General features: G+C 44.4%; 3 protein-coding genes across 5 annotated transcripts in view; 1 reads left to right on the top strand and 2 right to left on the bottom strand.

The window, feature by feature from the left end:
* Positions 1-8: 8 nt before the first annotated feature.
* tsc22d4 (TSC22 domain family member 4) lies at positions 9-7,300 on the bottom strand. 2 transcript variants are annotated; one of them, XM_030339040.1, is made up of 4 exons: positions 6,395-7,300; positions 5,776-5,879; positions 3,649-3,700; positions 493-1,398 (listed from the first exon to the last, which is right to left on the bottom strand). In XM_030339040.1, the coding sequence occupies exons 1-4, from the start codon at positions 6,884-6,886 to the stop codon at positions 1,258-1,260; spliced, it is 789 nt and encodes a 262-aa protein (XP_030194900.1). In that variant the 5' UTR covers positions 6,887-7,300; the 3' UTR covers positions 493-1,257. The 2 variants fall into 2 exon arrangements, with proteins under 2 accessions (XP_030194899.1, XP_030194900.1); XM_030339039.1 differs by lacking the exons at positions 5,776-5,879; positions 6,395-7,300 and adding an exon at positions 3,905-5,763 and having other exon boundaries at positions 9-1,398.
* Positions 7,301-9,106: 1,806 nt separating this feature from the next.
* mogat3a (monoacylglycerol O-acyltransferase 3a) overlaps positions 9,107-16,267 on the bottom strand; it is a 7,233-nt gene continuing 72 nt past the window's right edge. The window contains exons 1-9 of the mRNA XM_030339041.1: positions 15,954-16,267; positions 15,272-15,450; positions 14,956-15,016; positions 14,157-14,300; positions 13,195-13,325; positions 10,726-10,769; positions 10,432-10,522; positions 10,063-10,171; positions 9,107-9,872 (exon numbers count right to left, since the gene is read on the bottom strand). The exon at positions 15,954-16,267 is cut by the window's right edge and continues 72 nt beyond it. Of these exons, the coding sequence (XP_030194901.1) occupies positions 9,718-9,872; positions 10,063-10,171; positions 10,432-10,522; positions 10,726-10,769; positions 13,195-13,325; positions 14,157-14,300; positions 14,956-15,016; positions 15,272-15,450; positions 15,954-16,047 (1,008 nt within the window). The 5' untranslated portion in view covers positions 16,048-16,267 and the 3' untranslated portion in view covers positions 9,107-9,717. The remainder of the gene's footprint in view (positions 9,873-10,062; positions 10,172-10,431; positions 10,523-10,725; positions 10,770-13,194; positions 13,326-14,156; positions 14,301-14,955; positions 15,017-15,271; positions 15,451-15,953) is intronic.
* The window catches only part of dlg4b (discs, large homolog 4b (Drosophila)), a 21,340-nt gene continuing 19,306 nt past the window's right edge, over positions 14,234-16,267 (top strand). Inside the window, exon 1 of one of the 2 annotated variants that reach the window (XM_030339032.1) lies at positions 14,234-14,332. The gene's annotated coding sequence lies outside the window, so the exon portion shown is untranslated. The remainder of the gene's footprint in view (positions 14,333-16,267) is intronic. The other variant, XM_030339031.1, reaches the window with a different exon arrangement.

The raw sequence follows: 16,267 nt of genomic DNA, 5'->3' as shown, positions 1-16,267 counted from the left end.
AACCCCCACACACACACACTAGCCAGCCCCACCCCCCCCTCCCACCCCCACCCTCCACCACGTGACCTCCATCAGACTATGAAATACATCCACTAACCCCAACCGTTAATCCCAAATGCCCTGTGTGGGGGTCTGTGTTTGAGTGGATATCGGGGTCTCTGGTGATGCATCTGTTTGTATCTCAATAATAATATCGATGCGTCTATATTTAATATAAATATTGGTGCAACTATATTTTTATTTATATTGATGCATCTATGCATGAATCTTCATGGGATCTATGTATATTATTGATATATAAATATCCATGGTATCTCTTTTTGTATTGATATTGATGCATCTATGCATGCTATTAATATTGATGGTATGATAATAATATTGATGTATCCCTATATTATATTGTCATTGATGGTATAATATTTATATTAAGGGTATCTATATATTATTATTGAAGTATCTTTTATGAATGTGATCAATATTGATATATTCATGTTCTTATATTCATATTGAAGGTATCTTTATAACATTAACATGGATCATATCTAGATGCAATATTTACTACACATACCAATCTATATATATTGATACGGATCGTTAGGTGTAGTGTCTCTTTTGGCCACTTGGAGGCAGCCATGTTAGACAATATAAATATCATTATAGAGAGTTATATTGAGATGGAATGAATAAAGTTTGGCTGTCAACAAAATGTGTATCTTATAATTTATTAAACTATAAAACACATTTACACTATCTATTTTTTTAACTAACTAAACAAAGGCCTTTACATTAATACTTACTATACAAACACATTTTTTATAACAATTGATTAAACTAAACAACCCAAATGTATAATTTTAATTGAGTAAACTAACTTTAGAAACCAAATATATATTATTCTTTTTTTAAGCAAACTATACAAACCAAATGTATATAATTAATTTATAAAAATAACTATACAAACAAAATCAATCAAATTATATTACATATATAATAGTATTCATTTCTGAACTATACATGTTGGTGATAGCAGACATAAAACCTAATAATTCAAACATATGATATCACCGTGTGTGTGCGTGTGCGTGTGCCTTTGCGCGCACGTGCGTGCGTGTGCATGTTTGTGTGTGCGCGTGTGCGTGTTTGTGTGTGTGCTTGTGTGTGTGTGCCCGTGTGAGTGTGCGCCTGTGCATGTGCACGTGTGTGCGTGTGTGGGTGCACGTGTGCCTGTATGTAGGTGTGTGAGATTGCTTGTCTGTATCAGGGTTTGTTGAGCAGGGACCTGAGAGTGTAGTTCTCTCTCTGCAGTTGATTGTTCTTGTCTTGAAGATCTCTGATCTGCTGTTGAAGGACGGCCATCTCCTCCCTAATGGCAAGCTGGAGGTGACTCTTCACCAGGTCCTAGAAGATATGTAATATAATATATAGAATATTTTACATATATACATATATGTAGATTGTTACGATCGTCAAATATTGGGGATAGAGGGGATAACATAAAGCCAACTCAAACCGTGCAGACTCTGGGTGTCTCTGGGAATGTAACATATACTGTATAGACAGTATACATGTATATATATTAGATATAATGTATAATTATTATAATGTATAAACATATATCGATTAATTGTAGTGACCGTTGCACTGTATGAAGGTCGCACAGACAATGGCTCTGCATTCGACTCATGCTTTACTTTGTAATATCCCTTCTCACTGCGTGAACTGCTGGCTGCTGTCCAGGGAGATCTAACCGGAGCCTACGGTGCCTGACCCGGACACTACCCCGACCGGACAGAACTCCCGAGTCAGACCAACGTCGAGGCGCGAGGGGGCGGCCCGAAGGTCAACCCCTTCTCTGGGGCTCAGCACTTCCGACACACACTAGCTCCCCAGCCCTGGAGCTCTTAACTGTGATAGAACAGCCCCTTCCACCTCCCTCTGGAATCCAGCCCTGCTCTAATCACAGCAGTCCACTAACCCCCCCCCACCCCAAGGGGATTAACGGCAGGCGGATACAGGACCTACACAGAGTAAATAATGGAGTGCAGAAGGCTCACTCTGAGGCGGCTTCTGTTGTGCTTCTGTTGTTCCGTTGTTGCTTATTGTTCGCTGATCCGATCCTCGTCCTTTGTTGTTCAGCCATGAACCCCGCCTGTGGTAAAGACGGGCCGCTCTCCCCGACCCAAATCGAGGACAACGGTTCCTCGGGTGTTCAACGGCAGAGTGAGAGATGCGTTGTGACACTCGTGACACTGTTACGCTGCGGTTGATGGGGACCCCGATGAGCACTTCTGTCTGTCCCTTCAGATGTTCTGTGTGCGCTGTGAGCCGGGCAGAGGACCAGGGGGACGGAGGACTCTGTCCTTGACTACGGTCGACCAGGGGAGGCCTTTTGAAGGAGATCAACTCAGGGACGTCTCCAGGGCCACCACATAGTGCTACCACCGTCGATATATTGTTTCTCTTTCGACAAATCTACTTGTTGTAAGTCGCTTTGGATAAAAGCGACTGCTAAATGTTAATACTATGATACCATAAAAACTAGGGTGTTCCAGGATCGGTCCTCAGAAGAGTTGGCCTACCAGCTAGTGAAGTTATTCACCAATCTATTCAACCCATCCTTATCCCAACCAGGCTGCAGTCCTCCATTCTGCTTCCAACGGTCCCCCAGTGTCCCCAAACCGCAGTTCCCTGTTCCATCACCTGCCTGCATGACCTTGCTCTGTGCCACTGACCTCCATCATCGGGAGGGGCTTCAAGCAGCTGGTCCGAACACACATCTGTGCCACCCCTTCCTGTCGCCGTGGACTCACTGTTAATCCGCATACCGCCTCCAACCGATGTACAGATGACACAATCCCCCCCCCCCCCCCCCCCCCCCCCCCCCCTCCACGACAAAGCCCACTGTCCCCTCCCACCTGGATGGGGGGGAAAGGATGCTGTTTGCAGATTAAACCTCGGCATTCAACGCAATTGTAGCCGCTAAGCCCGTTCCCAAGTGAAGGGTCCAGGGTCTTGCTGACTTCCTGACAGGCGGTCTCCAGGGGTGGTGTGGACGGGAAAGAGTCCCTAGACGCCACCGGAGAATCCAGGACCGGCCCACCAGACCCACAAACGTTTAATTACCCCTAAGGCTATCCGGTTTCACCACCAGCCGCGTTAAGCTCAGTGATCGCATTGACCACTGAAATGTCTGCGCTGATCACGTCCTCGGGACATTCAATGGGAATCACCCCGTTTAATCTTTCATAGTCCTCGGCACTCCCACACTTTGTATCTGTTTGTATTCTTATTCCCCATCCTGCTTACTATGTAGCTGTTGCTGTTGATGCCTCAATAATTCCCTGAGTTATACTGTGCATTTCATCGCTAAAACACTTTGAGACTTTGACTGTGATATATACATTATTTATACACTCATACATATATAAACATAGAGTGAGAGCGTGAGAGAAAGAGCGTGGGAGAGAGAGGGCGTGAGAGAGAGAGAGCATGAGAGAGAGAGAGAGAGAGAGAGAGAGAGAGAGAGAGAGAGAGAGAGAGAGAGAGAGAGAGAGAGAGAGAGAGAGAGAGAGGAGAGAACAAGGGGGAGAACCAGGGAGGAAGGCAGGGAGAGAAGGAGCAGAACAGTTCAATTACATGAAGTCCTACCATGGCCTGTTGGATCTTGGTATCGATGGTGTTCAGGTCCAGACCAGCATCACTGTAAGACACACGCGCACACACACACACACACACACACACACACACACACACACACACACACACACACACACACACACACACACACACACACACACACACACACACACACACACGTACACACACACACACACACACAGAAGCACCAACAGTCAGTCTTCTGCCATCTGGGGTCCATGTCAGCCTCCTGAGGGCCAATTGTTACCTCATCACAGCGTAGCTCTGCCCAATGGGCGGTGACATCACAGGAGGGGTAGCGTTGGTAGGGTTAGAGTTTATAGGGTTGGTAGGGTTGAGTCCAAGGTTAGTAGGGTTAGGGTTAGTAGGGTTAAGGTTAGTACTGTTTGCAGGGTTAGGGCTAGTCGGGTGAAGGTAAGTAGGGTTAGTAGGGTTAAGTCCAAGGTTAGTAGGGTTAAGGTTAGCAGAGCAATTAGGGTTAGTCGTGATAGGGTTAGGGTTAGGGTTAGTCGTGTTAGGGTTAGGGTTAGGGCTAGGGTTAGTCGTGTTAGTAGGGTTAAGGTTAGTAGGTTTAAGGTCAATGCTAGTAGGGTTAAGGTCAAGGCTAGTAAGGTTAAGGTTAGTCGTGATAGGAGGGATCCTAGTGTTAGTAGGTTTAGTAGGGTTAAGGTTGGTAGGGTTAAGGTTGGTAGGGTTAAGGTTGGTAGGGTTAAGGTTGGTAGGGTGAGTAAGGTTCGTAGGGTAAGTAGGATTAAGGTTAGCAGGGTTAAGGTCAAGGTTAGAAGGGTTAAGGTTGGCAGGGTGGGTAGGGTTAGGGTTAAGGTTAGTCAAGGGAGGAAGTTGATGCGGGGACTTCCTGTCGAGTGGAGCCGGTGTGGCGCCGGGCCAGGACTCCCTGACCCCTCTGACCTTTCCCTGACCCCTCAGCTCCACTGAAGGGCACTGGCTGGTGGGTGTGGTCAGACACCGCAGAACATTGCGGGGGATTGGAGGGGTGTTTGGGGGGCGGGGCCGTGAAGGAGAAGGCGGGACTTCCTTTGCCCGCTCCAACACTGAGATTATGTCCTTCACGCTTCCAAACATATCTGACCAATCAGCTTTGTCCATCCAACTGATCAAGTTGATGCAATCTGATACCGATCACAACGTCACTCCGGTGGTCAGCCAATGGCAGTCGTCCTGCGAGAGCTTATCCACTTTTTTTTGTTCTTTTAAACCGTGTATAGCGATCACAAATAGTCCACTTGTTTAGTTTTAACCGACCATGTGCAGCGATCAGAAAATAGTCCACTAGTTGGGTTCAGTCAGACCAGATTTAGCAATCACAAATATTCCACTGCTTTAGTTCTGTCAGAACCAGTTGTAGTGATCACAGGTAGTCGACGAGTTTAGTAGTCAGACCAGATGCAGCAATCAAAAACAATCCCCTGCTTTAATAGTCAGACCAGATGCAGTGATCAAAGGTAATCCACTAATTGAGTCGTCAGACCAGTTGCAGTGATCACAGGTAATCCACGAGTTTTGCAGCCAGACCAGATTCAGCAATCAAAGATAATCCACTAGTTAAGTAGTCATGCCAGATACAGCCATCACATGTAGTCCCCTTGTTAGATAATCAGACCAGTCGCAGCAATCACATGTAGTCCTCTGGTTAGATAGTCAGACCAGACGCAGCAATCCCAGATAATCATCTAGCTGGGTTGAGAGGTCAGATGCAGCGATCACAGAGCCTTCCCACACGCTGACTTCCTCTTTTGTGATTGGTCCAAATACATTCCAACTGACCCTGTGCCGCATGGGTCGGCCAATAGGAGAGTTGCTCCCACTCGCAAAAAAACGTGACTCTCGTGTCAAAAACCTCCTTGTTCCCACGACAACCCTGACACACTGGCTGCCTGTCAGTCTACAATACATATTGTATTACTTGTAGAAGTTGAACGCCGAACAAACACTAACACATACCAACACACACTAATACACACCAACACACACTTATACAACATAACCTGTCAATTAGATTGTAGATAAAACAGAGACAGCTAGGACAGCATGTTTAAATGAAAGAATACTTATCTCTGGTTTTATTCTTATTATATTTAATATATGTTGGTGTTTTACCTGGTTTCCGCTGAAATGCTGAACATGGTGTGGTCGAGTATGGACACTGTTTGGCTGGGGTTGAACAAACCATCTTCAGGTCGGTGGAGACACACTCGCTCAGACTGCGGAGAGAGAGAAGAGAGAGGGACACACATTTGCATATTCCATCCAGTAGTTCTATTCCAACAGTTAATCATCATCATCGTCATCATCATCAAACTTTATTGCAGACTCCCAACGTTCAAATAGACATACAATCACATACACAGTACATAAAACAAACATACAGTGTAAAAGGCATTATGTCACCTAATATTAATTATTATTATTATTATTATATTGACCATCTGGTAACCACACTACCACAACCTCGATGGTGACGGCACTACCATTATCCCCATGGCCACCACTTTAACAGCATGACCATTACATTTAGACCATCACCACAGTGACAACACCATCACCATGACAACCGGACAATCACCACAGTGACACAATCGTACGGTGTGTGCATATGTATATGTGTGTGTGTTTACATTTGTATATTTAAACATATGTACGATTATATGGAAACATTTGTGTGTTTGTATGTGTATATATATATATATATATGTGTCTGTGTACGCATGTGTGGTACCTGAGCATTGGTGTCCAATTGGAGAACAGGGATATTGAGTAGCCGTGGTGGCAGAGCGGAGTCCTCTATTGGCTGGATAGAGTCAAGAAGGGGCAGCCCGATTGGCTGCAGGCCTCTGAATGGTCTCATATCCGTTTTGATTGGTCTCTGGGCGAGAACATGGAGCCCCTCCCCTTTCCGTAGAGGAAGCTGACGGATGATGTCCAGGGACTCCAGTGAGTGGGCGTGTCTCATGCTTTCCATCATCCTCCTAAGCCCCGCCCCCTCTTCACTCTCCAGGAAGTCCCTGCAGGTCCATCGCCCGCGGCAATAGGGCTCCGCCCGCCCAGTGGCCAATCGGATCACCCTGAAGCGTGAGGAGCTCCGGAGGAGGGAGGAGCTACTTGGCTGGGAGGAGTTTCCCTGAGAGCTGCAACCAGATTGGCCGGCCAGTGTCCCAGCATAGTCTGATGTCACACTGATGACCTCGAAGCTTCTCCTAGTGACACTCATCCTAACACGCACACAATTTGTGTCGGACACACACACAAACACAACCTCGGTTTCTTTCTCTGACAAACACACACAGACACACACACACACAAGCAGTGTATCACACACTCTCACACAAACACATCTGCACGCACACAAACACACACACACACAATCTCTAACACACACACACACACGCTGTCTCTGTCCTTTACTCGCACACACTTTCTCTATCTTTGTCTCTTCTTCTTTCCCTCACAAACACAAGCACACTAACAGATACTGACAGACACTTGCTAGCGGTCTGTGTGTCTCTCTCTCTTTCTCTCTCTCACACACTCTTGCACACACACTCAAACACACCAACACATACTGAGCCACACTAACTAGCTCTCTCTCTCTCTCTCTCTCTCTCTCTCTCTCTCTCTCTCTCTCTCTCTCTCTCTCTCTCTCTCTCTCTCTCTCTCTCTCTCTCTCTCTCTCTCTCTCTCTCTCTCTCTCTCTCTCTCTCTCTCTCTCTCTCTCTCTCTCTCTCTCTCCCCCTCTCTCTCTCTCGTCAACAGCCTTCTCAGGTCCCCAGATCGGCGTCCCGTCCAGACAATACCTCCTCTGTGCAAAGTGCAACTCAGGGTGACCAGATGAAACTTTCCACTTTTCTCTCCCGTCTCGGTCCCTCTTCCTCTCTCGATGTGTTCTCCTCCGTCCTGTTCTCAACGGCGTAGAACCAAACAATGATAATTAAGGACTTTATAGCCTAAGTAAAACATTCCGTGCCGTTCCGCTCCTGGCGGCGCCCGGGCCGATCCACGCCGACGGACATTCCTGCTGTGACGTCAGCTGGCTGCAGGGAACGCTCCGCACAGCGTGGCTGGAGAGAGAGGGAGACGGCCATATCCCCAGCTTCACAATCAGCAGTCTTGATCATCCCCCTTTGCTTCTTTTACTGACTATAAAGTATAGACTGTTGAGTAAGGAGTGTAAAAACCTCAGACTGCTTAGACTGTTGAGTATAGACTTTATAAAGTATAGACTGTTTGGACTGTTGAGTGTAGAGTATAAAGTATAGACTGTTGAGTAAGGACTGTAAAAAAACATAGACTGCTGAGTAGATGATAGACCATTGAGTATAGACTGAATAGACTGTGAGTCAAGGCCAGTGATTCCCAACCGTCCCAAACTTTAGGTTTACTACTCAATTGTCATCAAGACCTTTCCTGGACCACCTCATACGAAACAATAAAAAACACATAAATTAACATGTAGTGAAAAGGGTTTGGTTAGGGTTAGCCCCCTTTTTTCACAATTATAACTGCAAGAATGCAAGGCAATGATCAGTGGGAAACGGTGGAAAAGATTAAAGATTATGCTCCAAGTGTGTTTTGACAAAAAAAACACACAAATTAACTAGCTAGATTAACAGTAATCTGAAACATAACACTTGAAAACATATTATGGAACACACAAAGGTTGGCACTATGTCTGAAATACAAGCCATAATACTATCTTTACTTTAGAATAAGAACAGTGTATTTATTTTCCATTATAAATGTTTATTTATATTTTACTGTAAATATATTTTTCGTGTACCACTAGTATAGACTGTGTATAGACACAAGTATAGACTGTTGAGAATATAAACCATATCCAGTATGGACTGTTGAGTACAGATTTATAAAGTATAGACTTGAGTATAGACTGTATAGACTGTTGGGTATAGGCTGTTGAGTATATACTGTATAGACTGTTGAGTATAGACTGAATAGACTGTTGAGTAGATAGTTGAGTATAGACTATATTGACTGTTGAGTAGAGACTGTATAGACTGTTGAGTACAGACTGAATAGACTGTTGAGTAGAGATAGTTCAGTATATACTGTATAGACTGTTTAGTATAGACTGTATAGACTGTTGAGCAGAGATTGTTGAGTATAGACTGTAGAAGATAAACAATATCGAGTATAGAATTTTGAATATGGACCCATATAAAATGGAGACTGCATAGACTATCAATTGTTGTAATAAAGGCATCAGAGGAACTACATTCTAGTCTCGAGTCTAGCGTGAACCACATAAAGGCCTTTAGAGGAACTACATGCGACTACAAGTTTACCTGACATCTTCTACTATCATCCCTCCATCATTCTGTCCTTCTATCATCCCTCCATCATTCTCTCTCCCCTCTATAAACCTTTCATTATTCGGCTGGTTTTCTGACATAAATTGCTGCTTTAAAGATCAAAATGTAATAAAATTGTTTTATTATTTATATTTGCTTATTCCAACATGAAATATTAAACATAAAGTCTTCACATTAAATCACAGATCAATCATACAGTATATATTTTTTATGTTTCTACTAGCAGGTCTAGCCTGGTTATGTGGCTATGTGTAGTAGCATGGCTTTTTCGCTCACTGGGACCTCCTGTGGTTGTCTAGTGCTAGCATACCACTGTAGCTAAAAATATGATGTTGGCGTATTATGTGAAGGTGATGTCATGATTGTTGTGTGTTATGGGGCGGTGATGCCATGATGTAGGCGTGTTATGGGGCGGTGATGCCATGATGTAGGCGTGTTATGGGGCAGAATGCCATGATGTTGCCGTGTTATCGGGCGGTGTTGTCAAGTTGTCAGCGTTTTATGTGACTGTGATGTGAGGATGTTCTCATGTTGTGTGAAGTTGATGTCAACATGTGGCCGTGTTATGGGGCGGTGATGTCGTGATGGGGGCGTGTTATGGGGCGGTGATGTCGTGATGGTGGCGTGTTATGGGGCGGTGATGTCATGATGGTGGCGTGTTATGGGGCGGTGATGTCGTGATGGTGGCGTGTTATGGGGCGGTGATGGCGGTGCGCTATATGAAGGAGATGTGACGGTCATCTGGGACGCCGTACAGATGTTTGTTCTTCTCAAACAGCTCAGAGAGCGCCTCCATGTATTTACCATGAAGAAAATCTATGTCTTCACTACTGGGGGACGGAGCCTGGACCACTGAGATAGGCTCACCAACTATGGAGAGAGAGAGAGAGAAAGAGAGAGAGAGAGAGAGAGAGAGAGAGAGAGAGAGAGAGAGAGAGAGAGAGAGAGAGAGAGAGAGAGAGAGAGAGAGAGAGAGAGAGAGAGAGAGAGAGAGAGAGAGAGTCAAGGACAAGCTAACACTTAGCTATAATTGTTTAGATGTGATGTGATATAGTTGTACCTATAGTGTGAATGGATTTCCTGTAGGGCATGAGGCCAAAGCTGTATTGAAACACTCCTCTGGCATGGAACAGAGGTAGAGAAACTCCCATAATGCACTGCAGCCGCTCCTGGGTAAAAACAAACATAATATAGTATAACATTTAATACAAATACACTGATATACTCTCTATATTATCCCACATATTAAATGGCCACTGACTACAGAAATCGATAATTTGCCCAAATATGACTGAAAATATGAAACTATTTTATCAATACAAAACATACATATGTTTTGTATTGTATATATGTTCACATATATTATAACAATATATGAATAATCATATTAGTACAATATATAATAATATCATATAATAGGAATTATTACCTGAAGTGAACGCAGAGAAGAGCCACTGGGGTTGGGAACCTGGTCAAACAGCTCATTCTCCCCGAAGGAAAACACAGGAACCAGATGAGCTCTGTAGACACACACACACACACACACACACACACACACACACACGGACACACACACACACACACACACACACACACACACACACACACACACACACACACACACACACACACACACACACACACACACACACCTTTCAGACACTTCTAAGATATTCCATCCCTGCATCCCTCCTATCAGGTACCTCCAATAGGTTCCACCCACCCGTGTTTGAGCGCCAACTTGATGAAGCCCTTCCTCTTGAGAAGCTGAAAAAAGACACACTGTTAAAAACAACCCCATCATCCTTCTGTAATGCATTCATCAATCATCCATCAACCATTCATCCATCTATCTTTCTACCATTATCCATCTATCACCCACCCCTATTGTATTCTAACACAGTGTTCCTATTTGCAAACAGAGACTTTAAAGCTGACTTTGCACCACGGTGAAGGTTGGGGGTTTATTGGTGAATCAAGGATAATAAAATTAACGATAATTTGGTCTCACCTCGCTCTCCTGTAAGATTAGAGTTGATTGGTTTGTTTAAAGACCTGCAAAGTGAGAGTTAATTGTTAACTCTCTGACCTTTAAGTGTCAGAGAAGCTTTAGGTCTAGCACACCTCCCTTGGACGTGGACATCTTCCACTGCCCTGATGGAGATAGCCAAACCCCACCACACACACACGCACACGCACACGCACACGCACACACACACACCTTGATGACCTTGTAGGTCATCATCACTCAAATAGTGGCCAAGATGATTCACCCTCTCTCGGATGATGCAATCAACAACAACCACTGCCAAGAAGGAGCTGTGAATATACTGTAGTGTCTTACTATTAAGTGGCTGAGAAGCTTAGCCCTCTCTTGGAAGCTGCCATCAACATCAACCGCTGCCAAGACGGAGCTCCACGCACAGTGCAGAGTGGGAAATGTTCACCGGCTGCTTGGCAGACACTGGCAAAAACATCGGGATTTGCTCCTGTTTTCTCTAAATTAGTCTTATTTTAGTAACAGCGACAAAAAGGCATGGATTACTCGGGTGAAAATCTAATCCAACACATAATACCACTTGGTATTATGTGTTGGATTAGATTTATATATATATATATATATATATATATATATATATATATATATATATATATATATATATATATATGTGGTTTTTTCCCTTTCTTTTAAGAAATGACCTATAATTATATAGATAAAATAACTATTAAATGAAGAAAAATTGAATCTATCAAGGAACCTTACACAGAACAGGCCAACACAGGCCATCATAGCCCCTTCTCTGTCGTTGAAAAGGGAAGGGGGGGGGGGGGGGAGAGTATCCAGTTGGTTGTAATCTGAAACCTCACCGCTAGATGGCACTAATGGCGTGTAATTCTACACATTGCAAATAGAGGCAAGTAAGTTTGGCCTGGGGCAACATTCTTTCTAAAGGAGTGGAAGGCGGCTCAGAAGATGTAGATGTAAATGTAGATGTAGATGTAGAAGTATAACCTCAAATAAAGGTAGTTTTCACCCATGAAATCTGTAGATTTGGTCTGGTTCAGTGGCGTGCTACTTTGTAGCATTTCTCATTTGGTTTGGTTTGCATACACAAAGGACTTTGTCCCACGAGGCTAGCAATGTACACACTGATCAATAGACCACCTGTCTATTGGGCAGTAAATCAGAGGGGATCTCATAAGCTTTCTTTTTGCGGACATGGATGCACTTGCGGACCGCGAACCCTGTCTTCAGGCGGACCAGAGTCTGTGTGTTTAGTCCGCCCCAGAGTTCAGTCGAGTTCACACCCCCTAAAACAAACAGTACTATCGGTCAACCCACGTACGATTACAAGTTTATCCATACCAATCTCCCTTACTCAGACGGAGTGCTCATCCAATACTTTTTGATGAATCATTGTTCTAAGTTATATAGGCCATCTAAGAATCAGGCCTACTTGTTAATTAGTCAAATCTTTTGTATTGTGTTTGGTGAAATAAAATATCATTGAATTGCTGTCTTATTTCATGAGGACAATTGTATTACTATTATTATCATTACTTTTGTTATAATTATTATCATTTTTAAATAAATGATAACATTTTCAGCACCAAGCGATGTCCCCAGCTCCAGATCTACAAACTGCTTCAGCGTCATATCATGGTTGAGGCTAGCTGTTCATCAACCTTAGCCTTCATCGCCCCTCATAAGGATCTGGATGGAAACAAAACTCTAGGTGATGGTCATTTGACAGTTAAATGGTGAGCTTAAAACCCTGTAAAGTGAGCTAATCTGTTTATTTTGAGACCTGTACAGTGATTGAATTGGTCTGTTTAGAAACCTTTAAGGTGAGGGTATATTGGTTTGTTTGGAGACTTGTAAGGTGCGTTAATTGGTCTCTTTAGAGACCTGTAAGGTGAGAGATGATTGTTTGTTTAAGGGAGTTAATTGGTTCATTAGGTTCCCTTTAACATGAGTTAATTGTTTCGTTAAGTTAATATGGGTTAATTGATCAGTTTAGAATAGAGAACTATTAAGTGAGTTAATTGGTTCGTTTTGAGACCTGTAAGTTGAGTTAATTGGTTAGTTACAGCCCTGTACCGTGAGTTAATTGGTTAGTTACAGCCCTGTACCGCGAGTTAATTGGTTAGTTACAGCCCTGTACCACGAGTTAATTGGTTAATTACGGACCTGTAACTTGAGGGCTCCAGGTCGAGCGTCCAGGGCTTCGGGAGCTCCCCCTATTGCCAGGACAGCAACATGACCTCCCTCCGGACGAGACAGCAGGTAGGACAGACTGTTCTTACAGCTGGACACTAAGCCTAGAGAGACAGACAGGTAGTCACCACGCCGAGAGACAAAGATAGGTACACACTAAACTGAGAAAGACAGACCAACAAGACAGACTTTACTTGCAGCTAAACCAATAGACTCCTTACAGCTAGACACTAGGCCTAGAGAGACAGACAGGTAGACACTGGACCTAGAGAGTGAGAGACCGATAGACCCTTCATCTAGAGACACAGACAGGTACGACAGACTGGACTAACAGCTAGACAGTAGGCCTCAAGAGACAGACAGGTAGATACTAGACCTAGAGCGTGAGAGACAGATAGACCCTTGATCTAGAGACACAGACAGGTAGGACAGACTGGACTAACAGCTAGACACTAGGCCTAGAGAGACAGACAGGTAGACACTGGACCTAGAGAGTGAGAGACCGATAGACCCTTCATCTAGAGACACAGACAGGAACGACAGACTGGACTAACAGCTAGACAGTAGGCCTCAAGAGACAGACAGGTAGATACTAGACCTAGAGCGTGAGAGACAGATAGACCCTTGATCTAGAGACACAGACAGGTAGGACAGACTGGACTAACAGCTAGACACTAGGCCTAGAGAGACAGACAGGTAGACACTGGACCTAGAGAGTGAGAGACAGATAGACCCTTCATCTAGAGACACAGACAGGTACGACAGACTGGACTAACAGCTAGACACTAGGCCTAGAGAGACAGACAGGTAGACACTGGACCTAGAGAGTGAGAAACCGATAGACCCTTCATCTAGAGACACAGACAGGTAGGACAGACTGGACTAACAGCTAGACAGTAGACCTAGAGAGACAGACGGGTAGACGGCAGACTGACCTCCAGTCATGATGTAGTCCCTGAAGAGAGGCACTCTGAACCAGAAGGGCAGCATGAGGAGGTGGGGCTTCAGCCCGGGGAACAGGGCAGAGAACCCGGTCGCCTCGGTGCAGAAGTTACCGAACGCGCCCGCGACCAGCACCCCTACGCAGAGGACAATACACATGACTATACTGGTAATATACTACTGTAATACTATACTACTCCCAGCCCTACGCAGAGGACAATACACATGACTATACTGGTAATATACTACTGTAATACTATACTACTCCCAGCCCTACGCAGAGGACAATACACATGACTATACTGGTAATATACTACTGTAATACTATACTACTCCCAGCCCTACGCAGAGGACAATACACATGACTATACTGGTAATATACTACTGTAATACTATACTACTCCCAGCCCTACGCAGAGGACAATACACATGACTATACTAGTAGTAATGTAATACTATACTAGAACTGTACTACCATATTTGTACTACTCGTCTCCCACATGTAGACACAGAACAAAACGCATGACTATACTAGTACTGTACTACTATACTAGAATTGCCGTACAATAATACAAGTACTATGCTAATACTACGTCCCTGTTAATCCGCTTGTGGTAGTGTCAGCACTACATGGTGGTACAATTAGTACTAGCAATAGTATTGTGGCAGTACTAGCATGGGTACTGTGGCCCATATCAGCAGTAGAATTATAACTAATAGTACGGTAGCATTATCAATAGCGTTGTGGTAGTATTAGTACTAACATTGTAGAAGTATTATGGGTATAGTCACCATGGGGATGGAAGCCAAATATGTAGTTGCGTCTCGGATCCAAGTCTGTCGTTTTCACCAACTAGAGATGGACAGGTAGAGACGGACAGACACAAGGGCAGAAAAAAGAGTTACACAGAAAGTCAGACAGTTGAAGAGACAAACTTATGCAGACAAAAAGAGACAGACCAGACAAAAAGAAAGACAAACATGACAGACCAGACAAACAGAAAGACAAACAAGACTGAACAAACAAGTTGCTCTTAACAAACTGGTGAAATATGAACCCAAACAAACGTAAACACAAACAGAGTGAAAAGTGTGCGTTTGTAGTTACAGAGAGGGGGAAATAGTCCCTGAAGTGATGCCATATTCGCCAATTTCTGGTCCACTGTGACCTTCGACCTCCAGAGACAGGCGTGTCCAAGTCCAGCCACAGCCAACCAGCATACAGTACGGCCAGAACCCACCAATCAGAGAAGGCCAAGATAATAAAGCCTGCGAGACAGAACTGGGCTGAGGGAGAGAGAGGGAAAGTTCATGATATAACTCCGCAGTTACTCTGGTTTATACATCAGTAGTTCATGTGGTGAATCACTCAAGAGTCGATCTGGTTTATAACTCAGTAGTTAATCTGGTAATCAACTGGTGAATCACACACACACACACACACACACACACACACACACACACACACACACACACACACACACACACACACACACACGCACAGAGTGAATAGTGCGTGTGTGCGTGCGTGCGTGTGCAGAAATTGGGAAATAGTCCCTTAAGTGATCACATATTGTCCGGTTCCTCATCTGCAGACAGACAGACGTGCAGACACGCAGAAATACATACAGACTGCGGGACAGAGAGCCAGACAGAAAGATAAAGAGAGACAGACACGCTGACAGAGATACAGACACGCATCTAGATGACAGAGAGACAGACAGGCGCGCAGACAGAGAAACGGATAGGCAAGACAGACCGACAGGCAGTAGTGACAGACAGAGACCTACCCAGCATTAGAAAGGAGAAGACCCATTGTAGAACTGCAATCGTCTGAATTCTCCTCCGCAGAGGAATATTCAGCGGTGCAAAATCAACCTTCATGCCGCCCAACACGCACCCTTCTGGTATAATCCGACCTCGCCGTAACGCACCCTCCCTGATGGTTTTTCTGTCTCCGTTATAGTAACGTGGGTTTGTTTATTTCCGTTTTCGCCCTCTCTCCCCTCGAAACGACGCTCAAAACAAACACAAAAGGTAACGGAGAGTGCTTCCCGTTGTTCGTGTCTCTGAACATCTACTAGAAATAGTGCTAGTACCCCTA

The sequence above is a fragment of the Gadus morhua genome, chromosome 17, assembly GCF_902167405.1.
Source record: "Gadus morhua chromosome 17, gadMor3.0, whole genome shotgun sequence".
Classification (NCBI taxonomy): Eukaryota; Metazoa; Chordata; class Actinopteri; order Gadiformes; family Gadidae; genus Gadus; species Gadus morhua.
The sequence above is the reverse complement of the archived record's forward strand: the minus strand, read 5'-3'. Positions and strand labels throughout refer to the sequence as shown.